At 38.8% G+C, this 20,506-nt stretch overlaps 1 protein-coding gene across 8 annotated transcripts in view; it reads right to left on the reverse strand.

The window, feature by feature from the left end:
* Window positions 1-20,506, reverse strand: part of SCAPER (S-phase cyclin A associated protein in the ER) — a 157,254-nt gene that overhangs the window by 53,127 nt on the left and 83,621 nt on the right. For all 8 annotated transcript variants that reach the window (XM_040570633.1, XM_040570632.1, XM_040570635.1 and 5 more), the window contains one exon: window positions 2,055-2,170. In XM_040570633.1, coding sequence (XP_040426567.1) covers window positions 2,055-2,170 — 116 coding nt within the window. The remainder of the gene's footprint in view (window positions 1-2,054; window positions 2,171-20,506) is intronic.

The raw sequence follows: 20,506 nt of genomic DNA on the forward strand, positions 1-20,506 counted from the left end.
GTAATGGGACTGTCCTAATGGGCCTTGCCAAATGCTTCACAGACAGAAAACGGCACACGGCTGCATGCAGGTTTTGCAGCTGCAGAGCCAAGAGCTGGAAGCTCTCTCTGAGCAGCAATGCAACATGTGAAGATGATCATAAAAGTGAAACCTGGCTCCTTGCAGGTCTCTGTGCTCTTTGCACGTTGCCGTACAGAACGAGGGCTCCCACGAGTGTTCTGAGGAAGCTGCTGCTTACTGCTCAATGACTGTGTATGTTCTCTTAAAACAACTTTGCTTCAGAGTCATTTGGGACATTTGTACTGATTCAACAAATATAATTTTCATATTTTTCAGAATATTAGCATTTAAACTTGCATTAGCATTTAAACAGCAGATTTTTTTTTTGTTTCAGGCAATGTAAAGTTTCTGTTAAAATTTCAAAGTGCTTTAGTCACTCATGCTAACAAGCAAGGCATGAAATTGGAAGGATGCAGTCTAAAAACACAGCTTAAACTTACACCCAATAGCAACTGAAACTTTGAAAATGTTTTCCAATAGTTCATAGAAAGGCAGGCTTTGTATCTGAGTCATGAATGGAGCAAAGCAAAGGTGCTTCACAGCCTTAAGAACAGCAGGAAATGGAATATAACAGCATTAGCTCTACTGCTTTGCTTCTTCAGGAAACAACGGTAAATCTACTTCACATGTTGCATTTGTTTTTAAATAATATCAGTAAGTAACTTATAGCTATTTTTTAACATGCTCTCATGGCAGGAATGAATGAAACCATATCAACTGCATTCCCCAAATGTAAAGCCTTTCTGTTTAAAATAATTTTATTCCTGTTTATGTTAAATTTCACACAGTGCTTAAAAGAATGTCACTAATTGCAAATACAGTACAACCCGCTATCTGTAAACAGCTGATCTTAATTTGAGGTCTGAGCTCTGGCAGAAGAAGATCATTTGGTAGTCCTCCAAGTCACAAATACTTTGGTCAAGAGGTCAGTATAATTACACTGTTATTTAAATGCTTCATTACAGACTGAGTAGTATTTTTCATTCTCCCAGCAGTTACTGCTGAGCTGCTCACTGTAGCACTAATTCACAATCACTCATCAGTGAACTGGCTGGACTTGCAGGAAGTGCATTCTGCATGGCTTACAGGGAATGTAGGAATTTTGTTCTCTTTAATGAGCAAAGATAGGCTATTAAGAGCACTTTTTTCCTAGGTGTTCTTTCCTAGCACTTTACACCTGTCCCATAACATATAATGGACACTACAGATCTAAAACCACACGCTGTATTTGTTAAATTCAAATAATTAGAATATTAAAATACATTTACAAAGAAATGATGACAATGGTACACAACAGAGTATCTCAGGTTTGGTTGTTCGTGTACTAAAAATATCCCTAACTCTGCTCTGACAGACAGCACAAATGGGCCTCTAAATGGATACAAACTACAGTCAGAGATTAGGGAAAAAAGCATGCTTTTTCAGTTATCAGTTTTTGCAGGTATTCTGTTTAGTCACTACTATTTTTCTTTTTTCAAGAATTAGATATTTCAACCCTTCTGCTCTCATGTGCATAAAGAGGAATTCCTCTAATCTGTAAGAATTTGGATTTACGTTTGTAGAAGCCCTTTCAGCCAGCAGTATCTTAGAAGAACTTTTCACTTTAAAAGCAGTCAGACTACAGTGAATTAGAAGCCCTTAGAAAGAAAATATAAGAGATCTTCCACTAGAGATTGTTACATACCAACTTCAAAAGATATGTACTTCCTCTTTTATAAAACGTAGCCTCTTCTGTTTAATAATGTTTTCTCTTTTCTCACTTTGTACAGTTGAGGATGCCATTGTTCAAACATATCATAGACAGAAAAAAAGTCACAAAGTTTGAAAACTAGAAGTTGAGTGGAAATGTCTTTCACCTTCCATAGCAGCACAGAGTAGAGCATGCTTTTTCTTTGAAGTTCACCATTGGACTATGAGAAGAAGCAGTAATGAAGCAGCAGATGTGAAATATTCTAGTGATACCAAGTGGCCAATGAAGGACTGCTGATACTTACTTAAAAGGAACCCGTGAAACTGCATTCAGGTTGGTGGGAGAAGTCACTGCTTGAAGAACATGTTCAAGGGCAGTCAGTCCTCCTGCAGCCCGAAATGCTATTTGATCTGCTGTGTTCTAGACAAACACAAACACAGAAGAAAACCAACAGAAATTAATAAAATTCCTGGATATGACAGATGACTGGAAGACAATTGTCCTCAGTTTTCATGTCAGTGTAGGAAATCTTTAATACATGTATTTATCACGTTGAGCACTTCTGAAAAAGAGCAGTGAAATGCCTGTGCACAGGCAAGAGTATTCTTCAGAAGGTGCAGGAGTTGAAATTCCTGCATTACTTTTTCAAAGACAACACATACATGCCACATACTATACAAAGGTAACACAAATGAATACCATAAGAATTTTCAGTAATGACATAATGTTTTAGGGATTTTAATGAAGTTAATCTTTACCTGTTGCTGTTACCTTTGTAGCTATACTTTAACGTTTTTCACATGTTTTAATGAACATGGACAGTATCTAGATAGGTATTTCCTCTTTCTTACAAACTTTTTTGAAAGGAGACAACCTCCAAACTTGTTCCCTGATTTGTTCTACGTGTGCATAAAATCACTTAGGCAGATCACATTAAAACGTGAGTGCCATTATTATGCTGATGATACCAGGTTGTGTATTTCACAGCATGTGGACCCTGCAAATTCAGTCCTTGCTCTGAAAGAAAGCCTGACAGCATCACCAAGCAGAGTGTTATTTTAGCCTTAAACCTTTAGTTTCGTACAGTATTTTGCTAAAACACAAGTATACTTTGCAAAACACAAATCTACATTGTAAAGAACTTCCTTTACTACTAGCTTTCTATCAAGCTGAAGTGAGTTTGTAATTTCTCCCAGTTTAGTATCATTCAGCTTTAATCCCTATTATTCTCCTCTCTAGATTACTTAATCAGCATTTTGACATTTAGCTATCATGGAAATAAATCCCTAAGTATGCTCATGAAAGGGGTGGGGGGGTGGAACTTAAAAGGAAGAAACACAAACTGGCAGCAAAGCTGGGAAGGATTCTTGAGCAAACTGTTCACCGGGTCTGTGAAACTGCCACCCAGTGATTAGGAGCACGCTACTGATCTCACTGGCTTTTGGCATACTATCAAACGTATTTACCTCCAAGGGTTCTTTCCGGATGGAGAAATCCAAGAGCTTTTAGCCCATTTATTGAAACACAATGCCGACTACTGAAATAGCTGCTGGCACACGGTGCTTGTGAGTATATGCCAGTACGTATGCACCATGCAGGCACCCTTCTGCCAACAGCCCCCACTGCAGGGACAGCTCCTCCGCCTGGCCTCGGGTCAGCGCAGGTGATGGGAACTGCTGGGAAAGCATGCCCCAGCCACAAAGGAGCAGAGCGTCACTTGAATATTGCATCACTGACGTTTTCAGAGTGAATGCTGTGTGACTGTGCCATCTGAGAAAACAGTGAAAAATGCACAGGCAACTCCTCAGCTACCCATGATACGAGACCTCAGGTAGAAGATGAGCTGTGTGTAAGGAAAGAACAGTATTAAATCACCCCAGGGCTGAAAAATATTGCCATATTCTCCTGAATATAGCAGCCAATAAAACCAACATGTTTTTAAGACGTCTGAATTAATTTCTGCTTGAGATGGTTTTCAAATTTTGAAGTATTTACATATTCATCTGAAGAAATCTTTCTTAAAGCATAACCATATGAGAGCAGGGTATCTTACTCAATTTGTTTCTTTCTAAATAACCTACATGCTTCAAAATATGATCCAAATTCACTTAATGTTCTGTAGTGCTAAATCTTTACGTTAGCTGATACTTTAGAAGTAGCTGAGGCATACAAGTTACTCAAGCCCTTGCTCAATAATATTCTTCTTTAAATTGTATGCAGAAACCAAAACCTGTTACTAATTGATGCTCACTTATCATTCTCTGTTGCTTTGTATTACCCACTGACCTGTATGAATAAATTCAAAGATTTCAGTGTGTCTGAATGAAAGACCCATTTGGGTAATTACAACTTTTACTTTTGCAGCAGCAAAAGCACCGAGCAGATCAGGCACCACAAGAATATGAAAAATGACAGATCCTATTGGGAGATAACGTTAACTCCCTATCTGGAAGGGCACAAACCAGCATGGCACATTTTGCTGCCTGAGAGAATCCTCCAGCCTTCTAACCTAGTCTCTTCAATTACTTTAGCTAGATGCTTATGAAAACTGTTTCATAGTTTCACTACAGAAACTGTTCCTTCAGAGTGGCCTGCACAGTTAGACTGGGAAGCTTATTCAGCAAAGGCAGTCAATACATGAGGTTCATGTGTTGTACAAAAGATATTTAAGTTTGGTTTTCAACAGTGAAACTGCTTTGCCTTGCCTCATGCATACTTTCACAAACATGTAACTATTTTAAACAACATTTTTAGACAACCTGATTGCAAGTATAAAAGGATTTCAAAGCTCTAAAGCTACCTGTCATGCAGGAGAGCCTGGGCAAATGAACATGTAGGGAAAAAAATGATTATTACTGTCATCTAAGCATTTCTGAACAGAGAGAGGTGAAGGCACAAAAGCCATGCAGATGCCCCTAAATTTGTCTTAACCATTACAAAAATAGCATTGGAGATGTAGTCCTCAGAACAGATGACGCTGCACTCAAAACTAATACAAGAAAAAAAGTCTTGCTTTCTTTGCTTTTCAGAAGTCTGCATCATTGTAAAATACAGTAGTCTTGTTTGTACAGGAGGAAAGCCAACACAGCTAACGTGATATTAAGTGTGCATTTGTGATTTTTGGACTCCTATATACTTGTCCATTTAGAGCATGCGTTAACTAACTTCAACACAGCAGTGTATGAATCATGTACCTATTCAGCAGAATGTAGGCACACTAATGCACACGTGGCAACTGAACAGAAATGACAAACAACCATGTAACAATGTTAAGGATTAATTTTGAACTAAGCGTTTTAATAAAGTTTTAAAATTAATCTTTTCTTTTTTAAATCATGACAAACACTCAGGAAGGTCCCTGCACACTCCACCAAGTGTGGGCTGATTACCTGTTACAAAACCTTAATGGATTTGAATTCCTCTTTTCTCCTTTCCTATGGCTTGAGTGACAACTGACTAATAGGATTACAGGCTCCATTCCAATAATACAGCTCAGCAACATGCCAGCAAAAAATGACAGCCTAAACCTGAATTACATGGCCTGGGAATCATCCAATTATTAACTAAAGAACTGTTATTACCTAACCTAATCAAAGGAGAAGCAGCTGTTAATCTTTGGTGGCCTGCAGTGTAGTAGCGGTCAGACTGGATGAACTGTCCTTTGTACTTGACTCCTCTACAGACAATAATTAGTCCTTTGTGATCAAGAAGGGCTTCCCAACCTTCCAGACAGAGGCAGAGGCAGCAGATGGGAACAACTATCTGTGTGTTCATTAGCAAGACAGGGTGGATTTTATCAGGGTTTGGCATCTGTGGCACCTTCAGAAGCACCACTTACTCAATGATACCAGTAGATTTGGCAAAGTCAAGAACTAGCAGGCCAAATACAGAGCTCAAAATAACGGTTTCATCTCATCATCTGACATTTCACAAAGAAAATAAACACAGCAAAACAAGTTATTAACACATACGCCTCACAATATCCAATTACTCTGCTCAGAACACACAGGCAACAGAAGATGTGAAAGGGCCAGTAGTGTTGTTACTTTGCTGGGGTTTGCTTCATTTGTTGAGGTAGCTGGATAATATAACTGTATGCCTTTGAAATAAATCAAAACAGGAGAACATCTTTGAGTTATTTATAAAAGTCAGCGGTTATACTAAGTAACACAGAGCGAAGTAAAGTGAGCATCAATTAGTAACACTTTTTGATGCCTACATAGAATATTCCAGGGCAGAAGAAAAGCCAAAACTGCTACCCTGCTCTGCTGCTCCCGCTTTACACAGGCCATGGGACAAAACTGGAAGGTTTGTCAAACAAGCTTGGAGGCCAGAGAAACCTGGCTCAACGTGAGACACTATGGAAGTACAATCTAGTGTATGTCAGGGAAAGTAAAATATGACAGGATCACCGGATGGAAGCACCTGAATGGGAAGACGATTTCTGATACTGCACAGTAACAGCTGGTATTTATAAGTCAAGACTGGATGAATTCAGATAAAGTGATTTTTTAATGCCAAGAGTAATTAACGACTACCATAATATACTTAGGATATAAGTCGACACTCAATCATTTGAAGGTTTTAAATCAAACCTGATTATCTCCTAGAAAAATATGATCCTAGTTAAATCAATTTATTAATATGGTGCAAGAGTTATTGGGTGAAATCCAACGTCCTATACCAAAGTACTCACTTCCATACATTTCTCCTGTTAAAGTACTCTTATTATTTAATATACAGAGAAGAATCAGAAATAATGCAGACCTTTAACATCCAAAATGATTTCATGCCAGCTTTAGCATCTCTGTTCCATGTAACTTCAGCACTTCAGTTTGAATATCAGCACTTGCATCGGAAATCTTTTCAAACTACCTTTAAAAAAACTGCTGTGCAAACCACCCCACAGACAGGCATCCATAATCAATATTCTGATGTTGATTAAAAAACATTTTCCTTCCTCATCCAAAAGAACGCATTCTGCTAGTCCCACTCTGTATGTCTGAATAAAAAACTAATCTGAAAAGACATTTTGAAGAGACCTCAGAACTAAAACTGGTAAGATGGAAAATATTTGTGAATGAAACCCAAGTATTTTGAAACTGATTTCTATTTCTGAAAGAACACACTGAGCTTGTGTGACTATTCTGCACTTGTTAAACTGTTTACTGAAGGAAGAAGTAAAACTAATTAGCAAAATGTAGTTGAAATCCATCTTCAGAGTGTTCTTCTTTTGTTTTCTTGGGTGTTTGAAGATTCTTAAATGCCAGGAGCTAAGAAATACAGTTCAAAGCTGCCTCAGAAAAAGAAGCCAGATAACTGAATCCTGGGCTGGACCCTTTTTCTTTTTTTTTTTTTTTTTTCCTCCTCTCTTTAAATAATGCATCATTGTATCTACAAGCACATACAAAATCACAGATACGCTGGTCAGCATAGAAAAAATCTACACTCCTATTAGTCCTCCAGGAAAAAGTGTTTTTAGTAAGAATCACTGGAGAGAACACAGCAAAATAATATTTTCTAGTAAAATACTCAATTTTGTTTTCTGTAATAATTATAACTAGTGAAATCAGTACTACACTAGTATAATAATGCCCTGTTCCGCCTGAAAAATCTTAAAACTGGTTTTTCAAATGAGTGATTCGACCTACAACAGAATTTCAGGCACCTGCACATCAGTAGGAAAATGTAAATCTGAAACTAGGTGCGGGACTCAAGTACGAGACAGGACTGGCTTAGTATCATCTATGTACCATTATGGGGAGGCATTCATTCACATTAAGGACATCTAGCAGGCGTTTGTGCCAACTCCCCCTTCATGAATTGCTTACATGTTTTACGTGTTAAGGCACCCAAGCTCCTTAGGTAATGCTATGCCAAGGCCACAGAAAGGAGGGCTTGAGTAATGCTCCTTTGCAACAAAGCAAAGGGCAGAGCTAGCTGATTCTGAAGCCTTAAAGATAAGCCAGCTCCTCTAATTTCTGTGTTTGCATTCCAAAACAACTGATCTCAGTGCCTTCATCTAGGTGAGGATGCTTACCTAGCATCTGCTTAGATCCTGAGATGGTAGGCAGGTAAATTCGCAATACCTCCCTGCAGGATGTTTGGTACTTCCACACTCCCCTGTAGAGCTTACCCTGCAGCCTCTAAGCCATTTGGATAATACTGGTTTGGTGGTGACTTTTTTTCCCCCTTTTCTTTGTTTTCTTTATTAACAACGCTATATTAACTGCAATTACACATATTTAGCATAAAGGAAGAAGAATACATAGGTACAACAAGAAGAAAGACTGAAAAGAACAGCTGTTGCTACACCACTGAAATATAACAATAAAACTAAGCTTTCTTTGTTTTCAAATTCAATGAAAAGTTCAAAAAAAGTCATTTACTACTATACTTTCTATAAGCACATTACAACTGTCATATATTGCAAGCTACTTAAAATCAGTCTAGGTCTGTTCTGAAGTCTGTCTTGCAAACACTAAATGTCACATGCTTATAAATTTAACTTCTGCCTATGCACATTCTTTAATTCATACTTCCGTTTCCAAATGTTGTTCCATATTATAAGGTAAACCATACTGAGTAGGGCTCCTTTTTGAATTAGTGCATTATCCTATTGAGGAAGATGAACCTTATTCCAACAATCTTCCAAGTTCTGCAGTTTCTTTTCAGTTCAACAGTAAAATCACAGAGAGGCACTCTATTAATGACTGTGTTGATGTCGAGGACAGGACCGTCGCAATCCTGTTTGTGAACTTCCACAACCCAGTGAAAGCCATAAAGCAAAGACAGGTGAAGGTAAACCAGTGAACCACATCATCTGTTTAGCTGCTTTCACTCATTCTAAGGAGTCTAACCAGAAATAGGCAATATTGTTGGTGAAAATAAGATGTCTTTATAAATATTAAGACAGCACTGAGCATTACAGCACTTGTGCTTATTAAAAATAAAAATGTTTATTTATAATAACTGGACACCCAATGAGTGTATCAATTCAAAGAAAAGCAAGGATAAAGGTTCAACCAGGAACAACTGCTCCTAGATCTCTATGGATGACTCAGTTAGGACCATTTTGACAGTTCCCAAACAAATATACTAAGAGCACCACTTAAGTGATCTTCTCCTGTTCCCTCCCAGAAATTTTTGGACAAGAAATTGTCCAGTGAATAGAAACGTTGCAGATCTCTTGCATGATTAATCCATTCTTAAATTCCTATTGCTGACATTTCATTATTGAAAATTTTGGCCACAGGAAAGCGGCAGTGACTTCAGCTGAACTATGAAAACCAGTGCAATCCAGCAAAACTAGAGATATTAAAATTATGTGGGAGAAGATAGAGAGAGGGAGCTACGGTTGTTTGTTTGAAGACCTGCAGGGCAGTCAAAAACTCTTGAATTCTAAACACAGCGTTCACACTGATTGCCTTGGGTACTCTCTTGTAATCCCTTGGACTGTTTTCCCATTACCCCATCCACACGACAGTAATAGAGGACTGCTGCGTAGATAAAAAATGTGGGTTTGTGAAGTATTTCAGATGAGAACACACAACAAAGGCATCTTTAGGTGATACGGTTTTCAAATCAGAAGTGGAATTTAAAAAATATTGAACGTGTGTTAACATATACCAGCAGACTAAATGAAATAAAACCTCTAGTTCTTCAAAAAATATAAAACCAAAAAATAATTACTTTAGCCATGATCTCTATCTAAATTGGCACCTGCTCATTAGCAGAATGCCTAGGGCACTTTCTTACCACCTGTCCTGGTTTCAGGTAGGACAGAGTTAATTTTCCTCCTAGTAGCTGGCAGGGTGCTATGTTTTGGATTAGAATGAGAAGAGCGCTGATAACATGCTGATGTTTTAATTGTTGTAGAGCAGTGCTTACACCAAGCCAAGGACTTTTCAGCTTCTCGCTCTGTCCTGCTAGCGAGCAGGCTAGGATGCAGCAGGAGCTGGGAGGGGACAGACCCAGGACAGCTGACCCAAACTGGCCAAAGGGGTATTCCATACCATCTGACGTCATGCTGAACAATATATAGGGGTGGCTAGCCGGGGTGGGGGGCCGGCTGCTCGGGGATAGGCTGGGCATCGGTCAACGGGTGGTGAGCAATTGCATTGTGCATCACTTATTTCGTCCACATTATTACTATTAATACTATTATTATTATTATTATACTATATATTATATTTATATATGTGTATATATTATATATATATATATATATTATACAATTTCTTACCACCGAATGCTCACTGCTGTGCCTGCGCTCAGTGCTATCACTGGTACAACTGCATGGATGCCACTACCACAGGCAGACAGATGGGGCGCAGGAAAACACAATATGAAGAAAATAATTAACTGTGGTTATTTACGCTGATTTTATGATATTAAAACAGATCTCTTGTCCTGCAAATGCTCAATGAAGAAATGACTTTGCATATGTTGGAACGTATTCTGATACAAATGGACACAGAAGAAAAAAGAGCACCAGACCGGACAGCAAAAGGTCCCAACTAGTAATGCGTTAAGTGCCTTGGAAGCTAACAACATCTAACTGCATACCACAGAATCAGAAATCAACACAGCAGTTTTCAGTAACAGACTGCAGAGTAAATCTTGGAATAACAACACTGCAGAGCTTATCTGTGAACTGAACTTGCCTTGTAATACCATTTCCAGCAAACAAGTTAAAAAATAGTCTGTAGCTGACCTCTAGTAACAAGTTCCTATTTATATGTTCATCTTGAGAAAAAGGTTAATCCACAGATTACAGAAACTCCGGGCAAAACAAGTTATTGATGATATAAAGCTGCCTGGTCCAACTTGCACGAGGCAACACACATCTGACCTATTGACTTCCTCCTGGCAGTGACAAGGAATGTCTGCTTGGGCAGAAAATGCTGTCCCAAGAGCTCCTCCTGTGTTTGCACGCAGCCTGCTCTTTGAACGACAGCCACCGGGGTATTGCTATCCTGCCCACCGCTACCGCTGGTCGGATGAGGCGATGTTTCTGCAACTAGGAGTAGTTTGTACCACACAGAGTTAAGATGGCTGATGCAGTGCTCCGGGGGTCTCTGCACGTTGCTGAAGCTTTTCACACCATGTGCTTCTGGCAACATGCATCACTGACACTCAGGGCTGAATATTCATACATGAAAAGCTCCTAACCTCCCAATTAAAGGCTTTAAAGTACTGAGTTCGTTTTGAGTAGGGTTACTTAGATCTCAGGTTTTCATCAGTTATATCCATTTGATCAGATGCTGAGTTCATGCTCTGAACTCAATATTCTGTATTTTCCTAAGGACAGCTTCAGCCTTGATTTACACTTAGAGCAAAGGAAGCATAAACACAGAATTCCCTGTTATGTTCTGTGTTCACAAAATTACTAGATTTTTGTGGTAAAATACAGAGATCCAAGGGCCTGAATTCTAGTTTTAGCTGGTAAAAAAAGACTTGTGTTTAAATTTTAAAATTCTATGCACTTCATAAACTTTGGATTTTGACTTTAAATCATTTTTAAACTGCTGTAATTCAGCTTTAAATTTGATTAATGACTTCCCTTCCCCAGACATCACAGCAGGCTGAAACTGGCTACTGCAGGAGTATCCGAAGTTGAATACAACTTGTTGAATACAACTTATATTCCACTGGCCACAGGCACACACATCCTGCAAAACGGGGAGCAAGACAAAGCTAATTGGCTGTGCTGCCTCCTGTCCCTAACCAACCTCACCCCAATCCCTGCCAACTGGCTGATTCAAGGAAGGTATTTTGTATCTTAAAGAAGAGACAAATAAAAAGTAAATATTCTCACTGTCAAACACCAGCAGCCAGACACTTGCACTTTTTCAATAAAGGACCTTCCAGGCCCATGAAAAAGAGCTAAGTCCACTTGCTGATTTCACACAGTAAAATTAAAGGTGGCAACTCTCAGTGCTTTCTTCTTCCTCACTGGTATAAATCGAAAAACCAAGGAACTTGCCCTTTACGCTCAGCAATTGCTGTCACTATGATTTTGGTGAATGCCATTAGGGCAGAAAGTAGGACTCTACTGATACAGAGCTACAGAAAAACACATTTAAGTCTCATACAAATCAGAATAAATATGCCTCTTTCAGAGCCATTACGACTCACGTTAACTTAGTGTGATCTCCCGGATCAGATCACCACAAATTTCAATCTTAATTTGGTGTCCATGGTACCAAGGTAGAATGAGGCCAATAGAGAAAAGGTGATAGCTTCTCTATCCTATGGCACCACAAAATAATCTGAAATATTCCCCAAATTTATCCTCATTTCAATTTTTGAAATTTGCAGTTCGCCAGTTGCTACAAACACAGTATTTTTTTCAAACAGAAAAGAGCTTGATTTTTATATTCCAACAGAAAATATTCAAATTATTCCAATAATTTCAGCTTCTGAAAATACTATCTAAGGAAAATATTTGGATGTTATGACTATGATACAATTATGAACCTTATGACACATAAAACAAAGCTATTACAGATATTTGACCTGCACTGTTAGTTTTTATTGAAAATAAGAAATAAATTTAATCCAATCTTCATACAGAACATATCATATGTTTAGCTGAAATGAAGCTTAAAGTTTTAACTTCTGATTACCTTTAAAAATAAGAATAGCAATTACTTTCATTAAGAACAAAGCCCCAGAACTTGGATGAAAGCAAAGAAAAATTAAGATAGCATTCATTTTTTAAACACTGTGGCCACTAAATGCCCACTGCCCAGTGTAAAAGAAGGCTTTTTGCTGTAAATGAACGAGCCGCGGATCACAATCTTTGTATGGCTGCGAGCCAAAAGACACATATCATGTCCCTGAGCGAAGGCAGCAGGCTACAACATGACAGCATCAATGGCCCCACAGGGTCCTGCTGCGGTGCTGCGAGGCTGGCGGAGGAGCGGGCACAGGGCTGAAGTCAGGGCATGTCTTGTCCCAGTGTCCTGTGTGGGCCGTGCCGGGGTCAGCGCAGCTGCGGCCCCATGGCACCGGCCTGGCATGAGGGCGCGGGGAACAGCCGCTCAGTACCAGAGGCTGGCCGCCCCTCACCCGCACTAGGGAGTAGCTTCAGGCGTACATCACTCAGCTACACGCCTATGTAACTGCGGGCGTGTGCCACTTTGCTTTGTGTTCTTCATTCTTAATATGAACACTGCGCACGTAGATTTTTTTTTTTCATATAAACACCCTATAAAGTTGACTGCATGTTTAAGTCCCAACAGGTTATCTGCTATTTACCTGAGTAAATATTCCACACATCAAAACCAGGAGGCCTGCTGCTGTAAGGAGCTAAGTGGGAAACGAAGCTGTGCAATTTCTAAGCCCACTTGCACAGTGCCACAGGACTGGCTGGAGCTGCTGGCAGAAATTCCGAGATGTGCTCTAATGACAGGAGTACCCCAACTGAACGACACCGGGGCTGGTTTGTCCCCTACAAGAGTCAACAATGCCTGAGTTCCTGTTCTGATGATAGCCATAATGAAATTCACTGCACTTTGAAAATTAATGGGCAAACCAATTTAGCAGGTAACACCTCTGGCCCTAGAAGTCGCTTCAGTATTAACCAGATTGAAATCTCACGTAAGCATTTTTTCTTCCAAACCAGAATTTGACTTCTAAATAGAGCTGTGTTACTTGTAAGGATGAAGGGGACGTGCCGTTGTTTCTGCCCGTAGTGCCCTCTAGTGGGGAAACGGGAGATAGTAAGTAAATGGGAAAACAAAGCCCTGCATCACAGAAGGTATCCCTTCAAGGAAAAAAATTCCTCTCAATCACAAAAACACCTATAAAAGTCTGGCATTTTGACTGAGCTTTTCATTACTATAATAATGTTCAAATGTCAAAGTTTAAGTAACTTTTGAAAGCTTCAGTCAGGCTGAGAAATTACGTAGTCGTGAGGCTGTTTACAGAAACTGGCTGAGGTGCACTTGTGCTCACACACCGCTGTGCCTCTGTGTGCACACGTACACAGATGTGAGATCACAAAATACTGATGGTGGGGTACAAGCTGGGTTACGTCATATGCCATGACTTAGGCAGAATCCCTGCACCAGTCATTTTCACCCTTTCTCACATGCAATGTCCTATGATGCTCTGATTCACCAATTTTTGCCACCATCTTATTACCAGGTGACCCTTCAATGCTTCAAAAGCAAGAATTATTAATTCTGAAGAAATTAATGAGTCATTGCTTCCGCTTCTAACACTTCTGCTTTCTTCAGAGACAATCATCATCCTTGTCCCTAAGTAGTCTAACTAATAAAACTAAGTTAAATCAGGATCACTCATTTTTAGATAAAAAATTAGGTTTAAAATTTGCTACTTCTATTTCATAATGAAGAAAATTTTCAAGTGTGAATTAGAAGTGAAACAGCAAGCTATGACTTGCACACTCTAAAGCTAGGCTGATTTTTCTGAACACATAATCTAGCTTAAAATATGCTACCTTGTTATGTTACTTTTGCTTAGCTTAGCAATTCTAAATTCCTTCAAGAGTTTGGTATCAAATTGCAGTATCTTGTCTAGTATTCATTCAGTGATTATGTGGAGCAATGATGCCATATCCAGTTAAAATATACTCAATAGTAAGTTTAGAAAAGCTTAAACATACATCATTGCCTTTTCAGCTGGTCCAGAATACTCCTGAAAAATAAAGTTCAGCTGTTAAATTCAATGTCTTTCAGTCCTTTTGGATGGCTACACTACTCTGCTACACTAGAAATAGGCAGCTACCTAGGTGCCTGAGCCAGCTTCACAAACTATCGCAGCATCAGAACCAAATGTGTAAGAGATGGGGAACCACAATTCTTACTGTGTTCTTATATGGTATCCTAAGTATGTAACATTTTTGAATATTTGCTTCTAAAATCTGTTTGTCTGCATATATGTATTTTACACACACACAAGAACAATTTTAATTTTTTTTTTGTGGAGGATTTTTAAGAAATTTATCGCAAATGGTACAAAAGCTTGCACATGTTCCACTTAACACTGCCGAAGAATTGGTACATGGAGCAAAAACAGTTTTTAATCTTACTGTTTAAGTTTCTGGTGATTCAGTTTCTATTTTTGGGGGGGTGGGGAGGGGAAGGACTAGCTGGACAGACAACTCAATGTGCCTTCCAGAAACTGGCCTATGAACCTTCACACTGGCTATGGTCACCATACCCAGTGGGCCTGACAGTTTAGAGAACAAATCATAAACAGGCACCCTAACTGTGCTGCTAAGGCCAGCCATTTCTGACAGTCTTTACAATGGCATAAACACTGTCTCCCTACAGTCCCCTTGTATTTGAAAGTTACAACAAACATTGTCCTGAAATGTAAATAACTGACATCATGACTGCTGAAAAAGGAAGACAAAAAATCTATCTAAAAATTGCAAAAACAAAAACGTTGCCTGGCACTAAACAAACCATTAATGGTCATCAAGAGAGCACTTTTTCGAAGTTACAAGAATTGAGAGCCTTTTTAAAAATAATAAAAGTATTGAAACAAGAAACAATTACTAGCTTAGATTCACACATTTTTGAGTTACAAAATTACACCTTTTCCTAAGTGAATGCATTTCTTTCCCTGAAATCCCTTCTCAGGATAAGGACTATTCCAGCTTAATAAAAATAAATACCTTGAAACTTAGCCTACTGAAAAGCAACTACTGTTAGAATTGTGCCAAGAGAGCTGACGAGTAAGCATAAGCACCATGAATGTGGCTCCATTTGTTATAAGCGTCCTCTTCTATCCACTTCAGTTCAGTTTTAGTCCCATACTTTAATAACCTAATTTGCAGTATTATTTACTGCACCTAGGAAACCTGAAGGAAACTGGGACATACCTATCCTCAAAACAGTACAAAATCCTAGTAGTTTTATAAACATCAGAACCAGGGAAATCTTGCTTGTTAGGGTTTTGTGCCTAGTGATGAGTGTGAGTTTCAGCTTTATCATTTGCTTAGGCTGGGACATTTATGAAACCTCTGTCCTTCCCCTGTAGCTCTCTCCTCAGCAGCACATCTGTAGGATGCTCCCCGTCAAATCACTTAAGTTAGAGGAATTGTATAACTTGCGTTGTGATAAATACCTTTTTCAAACTCGTGGCCTGACGAGAAATGTAATGAAAAAACCTGCAGTTAAGCAGGTTAACCGTTGCACTTGAATTCCAAAAATCCTGAGGTTCCCTTTGTGATCATACCGAAACCGTGTATGTCACATTCCCAGTCAGGAGGATGTGAGATACATTAACAGCTTGTCTTGATGTCACATATACGTACTGAACACATTTAACAGCAGTGATTTAACTGCAGTGTTTTAGCTGCAGCTGAGCCAGGTGAAAAGGCTGCTGCCCTCGGCTGCTTGTCACCACACTTCTTCCTGAACGCAGCATCCAGCCACGGTCCTCAGAACAGTGGGGTGCGTCAGCTGTGGTACCATAAACATTTTAAAGTAGGGCTTTTAAAAACTGTATCAAAACAAACTAACCGAAATAAACCCCACCAAAACAACACAAAACTAAAAATAAAGTAGGGAGAATTTTAGGGAAGTGATGTGTCAGCAGGTCTAGGAAGTCCATCTGAGTGAGCGGCAGTCACCTCTGACCCAGGTCAGGTTCATAGCCTTAGAAATATATGTACTGCAGGCAGCAGAACACACAATATTTACACAGCAGAAAACAGTGGTTTTGTTTGTTTGTTGTTTTTAAATCAGTAACGATCACCTCTGCACACTGAAGAAAATTAATGATATTAGCAGCTTAATACTGTATCTGTGGTCACACTAATAGGATACACTGATTTCAATCTATTTGTTTCTGAATTCCCTATTACAGGACACTTCTGTATGAGTGCTCTAGTCAAACTTGAGCAGTTAATCCTGGGTTCCCTGCATATCTGAAACACACTGCTGCCCTTGGTAATGGAAAGCTTAGGTCTCTTGAAGAATGGTCATGTATAAATTCTGAAGCAGAAAAAACTGCGGCAGGAAAACTGTTTTAGTCCTGCAGTTCTGCCTTCTTTAAGAGGCTACATGAGTTTTTGTTGGTGGTGTTTTTTTTGTTTGTGGTGGTTCTTTTTTTTTTTTTAAGCAAAGGCCCATTCTTAGGAGAATTTAAGATCTGATAATGTTCAGTTTAAGATCTTGAAGAGTCCCACATGACAATTTGCCAACATCAGGCCATGGCTTTTTGGTAACATTTGAATGCATTGTGCTATTGTGTTTGTGTGCATGTTTTTTGTTTGTTTGTTTTGTTTTGTTGTTTTTGTTTGTTTAATATTTTTTAAACAAAGTAGAGGTGAAAGTGAATACAGCTTCCTTTCAGGATTTCTGCCAGGAAGGATGACAGACTGCACAAAACCTAAGGACTGCCTTCCCTTAACCTAGAGCACAACCCAATCAAAGCCCTAACACACCGTATGTCAGATAGATCCAGGGGCAGCATACTGAGCACATACAGCGCCATCCAGCTTTGTACCTCCGGTCTGATGTCACCAGCAGAAGCAAGGATGCATTCCAAAGGGGCATTGGGCAGGAATCCGTTTAAAATTGGAACAACAGTGTCGTTTATGACTTTATAGCACCGTCTATGTTGATTTAATTAAAATGCATGTGTGAACCACAGGCTGTGTGCAACTAATGGCCACACTTCTTGTCAGATCGTCAGAAGCTACACTTTAACAATCTGAGTATCTAGAGGATATGCTGATGCAAAACCCCTTTAAACTAGGAACAAACGCTTCCTGCTGTACTGGTATTTTGCTCTTCATAAAACAAATCTTTATTTCCCTGGTGAGAAGGCATACACTTTTTCAGTCAATGTAAGGTACTAACAAAAGAAAACTTAAATGTTTCAGAGTATGACTGAAAAGGTGGTTTTGTTGTTGTTTTTTTTTTTTTGAATCAATTTTATTTGATAATACTTGTGCATAACTTTTCTGAGTCTGAAGAATTTCTAGTAAGTGGCAAGGATCTATTGTTGTTAACTCTGTTCTCCCTTAGGGCAATTCTTTATTCAACCCAGGCCATTAGTAAGGGTAAATCACTGTTATCAGCTCACACACACTGACAGCTTGTGTGGTTCCCACTCCCTCATTCCTCCCCCTACATTATGGTATATTTTTATGCTCTCCAGGGAAATTCAATTAACAGTGTCAGTCTCCTCCTCTCAGTCAGTGACTGACACCATCAAGATTCTTTTCACCGCCCATTGACATGTAAGATGTGTCTGCTGATTTCTTGACTCACAAGTTAACAAGAGAATTACTATCCACTTCTATAAATGACTACGTATGATCTGTGCCGTAAACACAGTGACAGCTATTGCAATCAATCTTTCTTGACCTTATCGATTAGGACACTCAGATGTAATAAGACTTCTCCAGTGGTAGAATAATGATTTGAGGGTAAAAATCCAAATCAACAACAAAATAATGTATGACTATCACCAAATTTACCTTTTATTTCCCGACTGCAGGCTCAACAAGCAGTAACATTACGAACAATTTATGATTAACAATTAGCTGCAATTCATGTCTTATTTAAAAGAATCTCAGGAAACTAGTTTCCTGTAATTATTTCAATAACTTCACATATAGACAAATCTTTTCAGAGACCTCGTGCAACAACACATTTTCTAAATTTTCAAATAAATATGAAATTAATGTTTCAGTAATTAACACAAACACTGCACAATTGGAAAATGTTGGAAGTCTTTCAAAACTGCTATTAAACTTGATCAGCAACTCAGAGTAATTAAAATAACACACAGGAGAACAGTATCCTGGCACTGTTCAGTATTTAAAAGTATATGCTATTAGAAGCTGTGTTTCACACTGACTAAGCTGTGAAAACCTTCAAGCATGGCACTTATCTTTACAGAAACTAACTCTGAATCACAATGATGAAACCCCCTCCTCAGATTTTATTAACTTGGTTTCTCTCCGTACTAATATTCAGGATATCATGATTGCAGATATGAAAGAGAGGTCTTTTCTAAGGGTCAATGAGAGAACAAAATAACCTTTCTTTGGAAAAGTCAAATACGGAGGTTCTAACGGTGTAAAAAGTTGTATTACAAGACAAACCACTGTGCCAGCAGGCCAACCACGTTGAAATAATAATAAAGATGAAAATTCTACGCTCTCAATTACAAAAATTCAGCATTTTACCTTAAAGCAAGGCAGGCTTTATAAGCACAACACTTAAGAGAAAATTCAAACCATAAAAACATACAATATATTCACATAATACCTCAACCCTCCACTGAAGACCAACCCCAAAAAACAGGCTTAGCAGTGTTCTGGGAAAGCACAACAGCTTTGTGATGTGGGACCTTCCTGAATTTTTGGTTGAGGAGAAAGGACACCACCAGGAACAGCTGAGGCAAACACTGTCAAATTGCTGAGGGACCTTTCTGCATACTCTAACCAAGCACATTTACAGAAGAGCAAGGGAGCTCTCATTCCTCCTGTCAGTGTCGTGTCAACTCCTGTCTAAAAAGCACCCCCAGAGCTTTTCAGCTCTTTGGTGCTGTGGGACATGGAAGAAGTCTTAAGACTCAGTCCTGTGAAAACTTGCTAATTGGAGTGCAGAGTTCTAAAAGTGTAACTACATGGCTCAAACCATTAACAACATCCAGTGAAATATTTAGTACTAAGATGATTATTTAGGAGTCCTTTCATTCGTTCTGCTGCAAAAGCATCCTGAGGACAACAGGCAGAAGGACAAATTAAAGTACAACAGATCAGACAAATCACTTGTAAAATATTTAGCCAGCTAGGTAAAAGCTTTTTATAATATAGTAATTATGTTTATAATAAACCTTATTAAACATATAAAATCAAACCATGATAGCCTGCACGTAGTGACAGTCTTGTTTAAAAATAGCATTAGGCCAGATCTGTACTTTCAATTAAATCAAACTACCAACTAATGTCAACTTCTGTGCAACTCTTACACTGTGAATAAGCAAAAAGATCTCCTACTTACTCTTAACTGACCACTTTCCTCCCATGGGTGAAGTGCAAGCCATTGCAGCTGTAGGAAGCAAGATGAGAACAGAAAAAACACAACTAGCCAGTCTGGGTTGCAGCCAGACTCAAAATATCTTTGAAATACCACAGCAAGAGCTGTTCTAATCTGTGCTGGGGCTCCTGGCAGAACAGAGCTGGCCTCTTAATTAGAAAGCTCAAAATCTTCCACTGCTTCCTTTGGTCGTACCAAGAGGACAAATGGCACAGGATAAACAAGTGTTTATCCTCACTTTATCAGCCTTCCTCTACTCCTAAGCGCAACTCCAGTTATTAACATAGATTGGTATATGTTAGCACAAACTGGGAAATGAACAGCACACACTTTATTTTACAGAAATATGTCTTTTACATTACATGCGTATTTTTACTAATCTTTAAACTTCAGTAAATATAAAACGAAAGCCTATTTGCCACAATCTAATATAACAAAGTTAAACTTCATGATATTCGTCACAGAAATGTTCAAGCTTGAATCAGCTTTTATACTTTCAGAAATACAAAATCACTTACCTGGTCTCATAAAATTAGCTTAAATTCTACTTAAATCAGACAGTTTTCTAAAATACTAGAGAATACAACTGGAGAACAATCCATGTCAAATCCACTTGTTTAGATGTTGTTTACTTGTGGTAGAAGCACAGACTTATCTAAAGTTACTAACAGATCAGAAATGATGCTATAAATCCCATGTAAACAGACTAGAAATG

The sequence above is a fragment of the Cygnus olor genome, chromosome 11 (assembly GCF_009769625.2).
Source record: "Cygnus olor isolate bCygOlo1 chromosome 11, bCygOlo1.pri.v2, whole genome shotgun sequence".
Lineage (NCBI taxonomy): Eukaryota > Metazoa > Chordata > Aves > Anseriformes > Anatidae > Cygnus > Cygnus olor.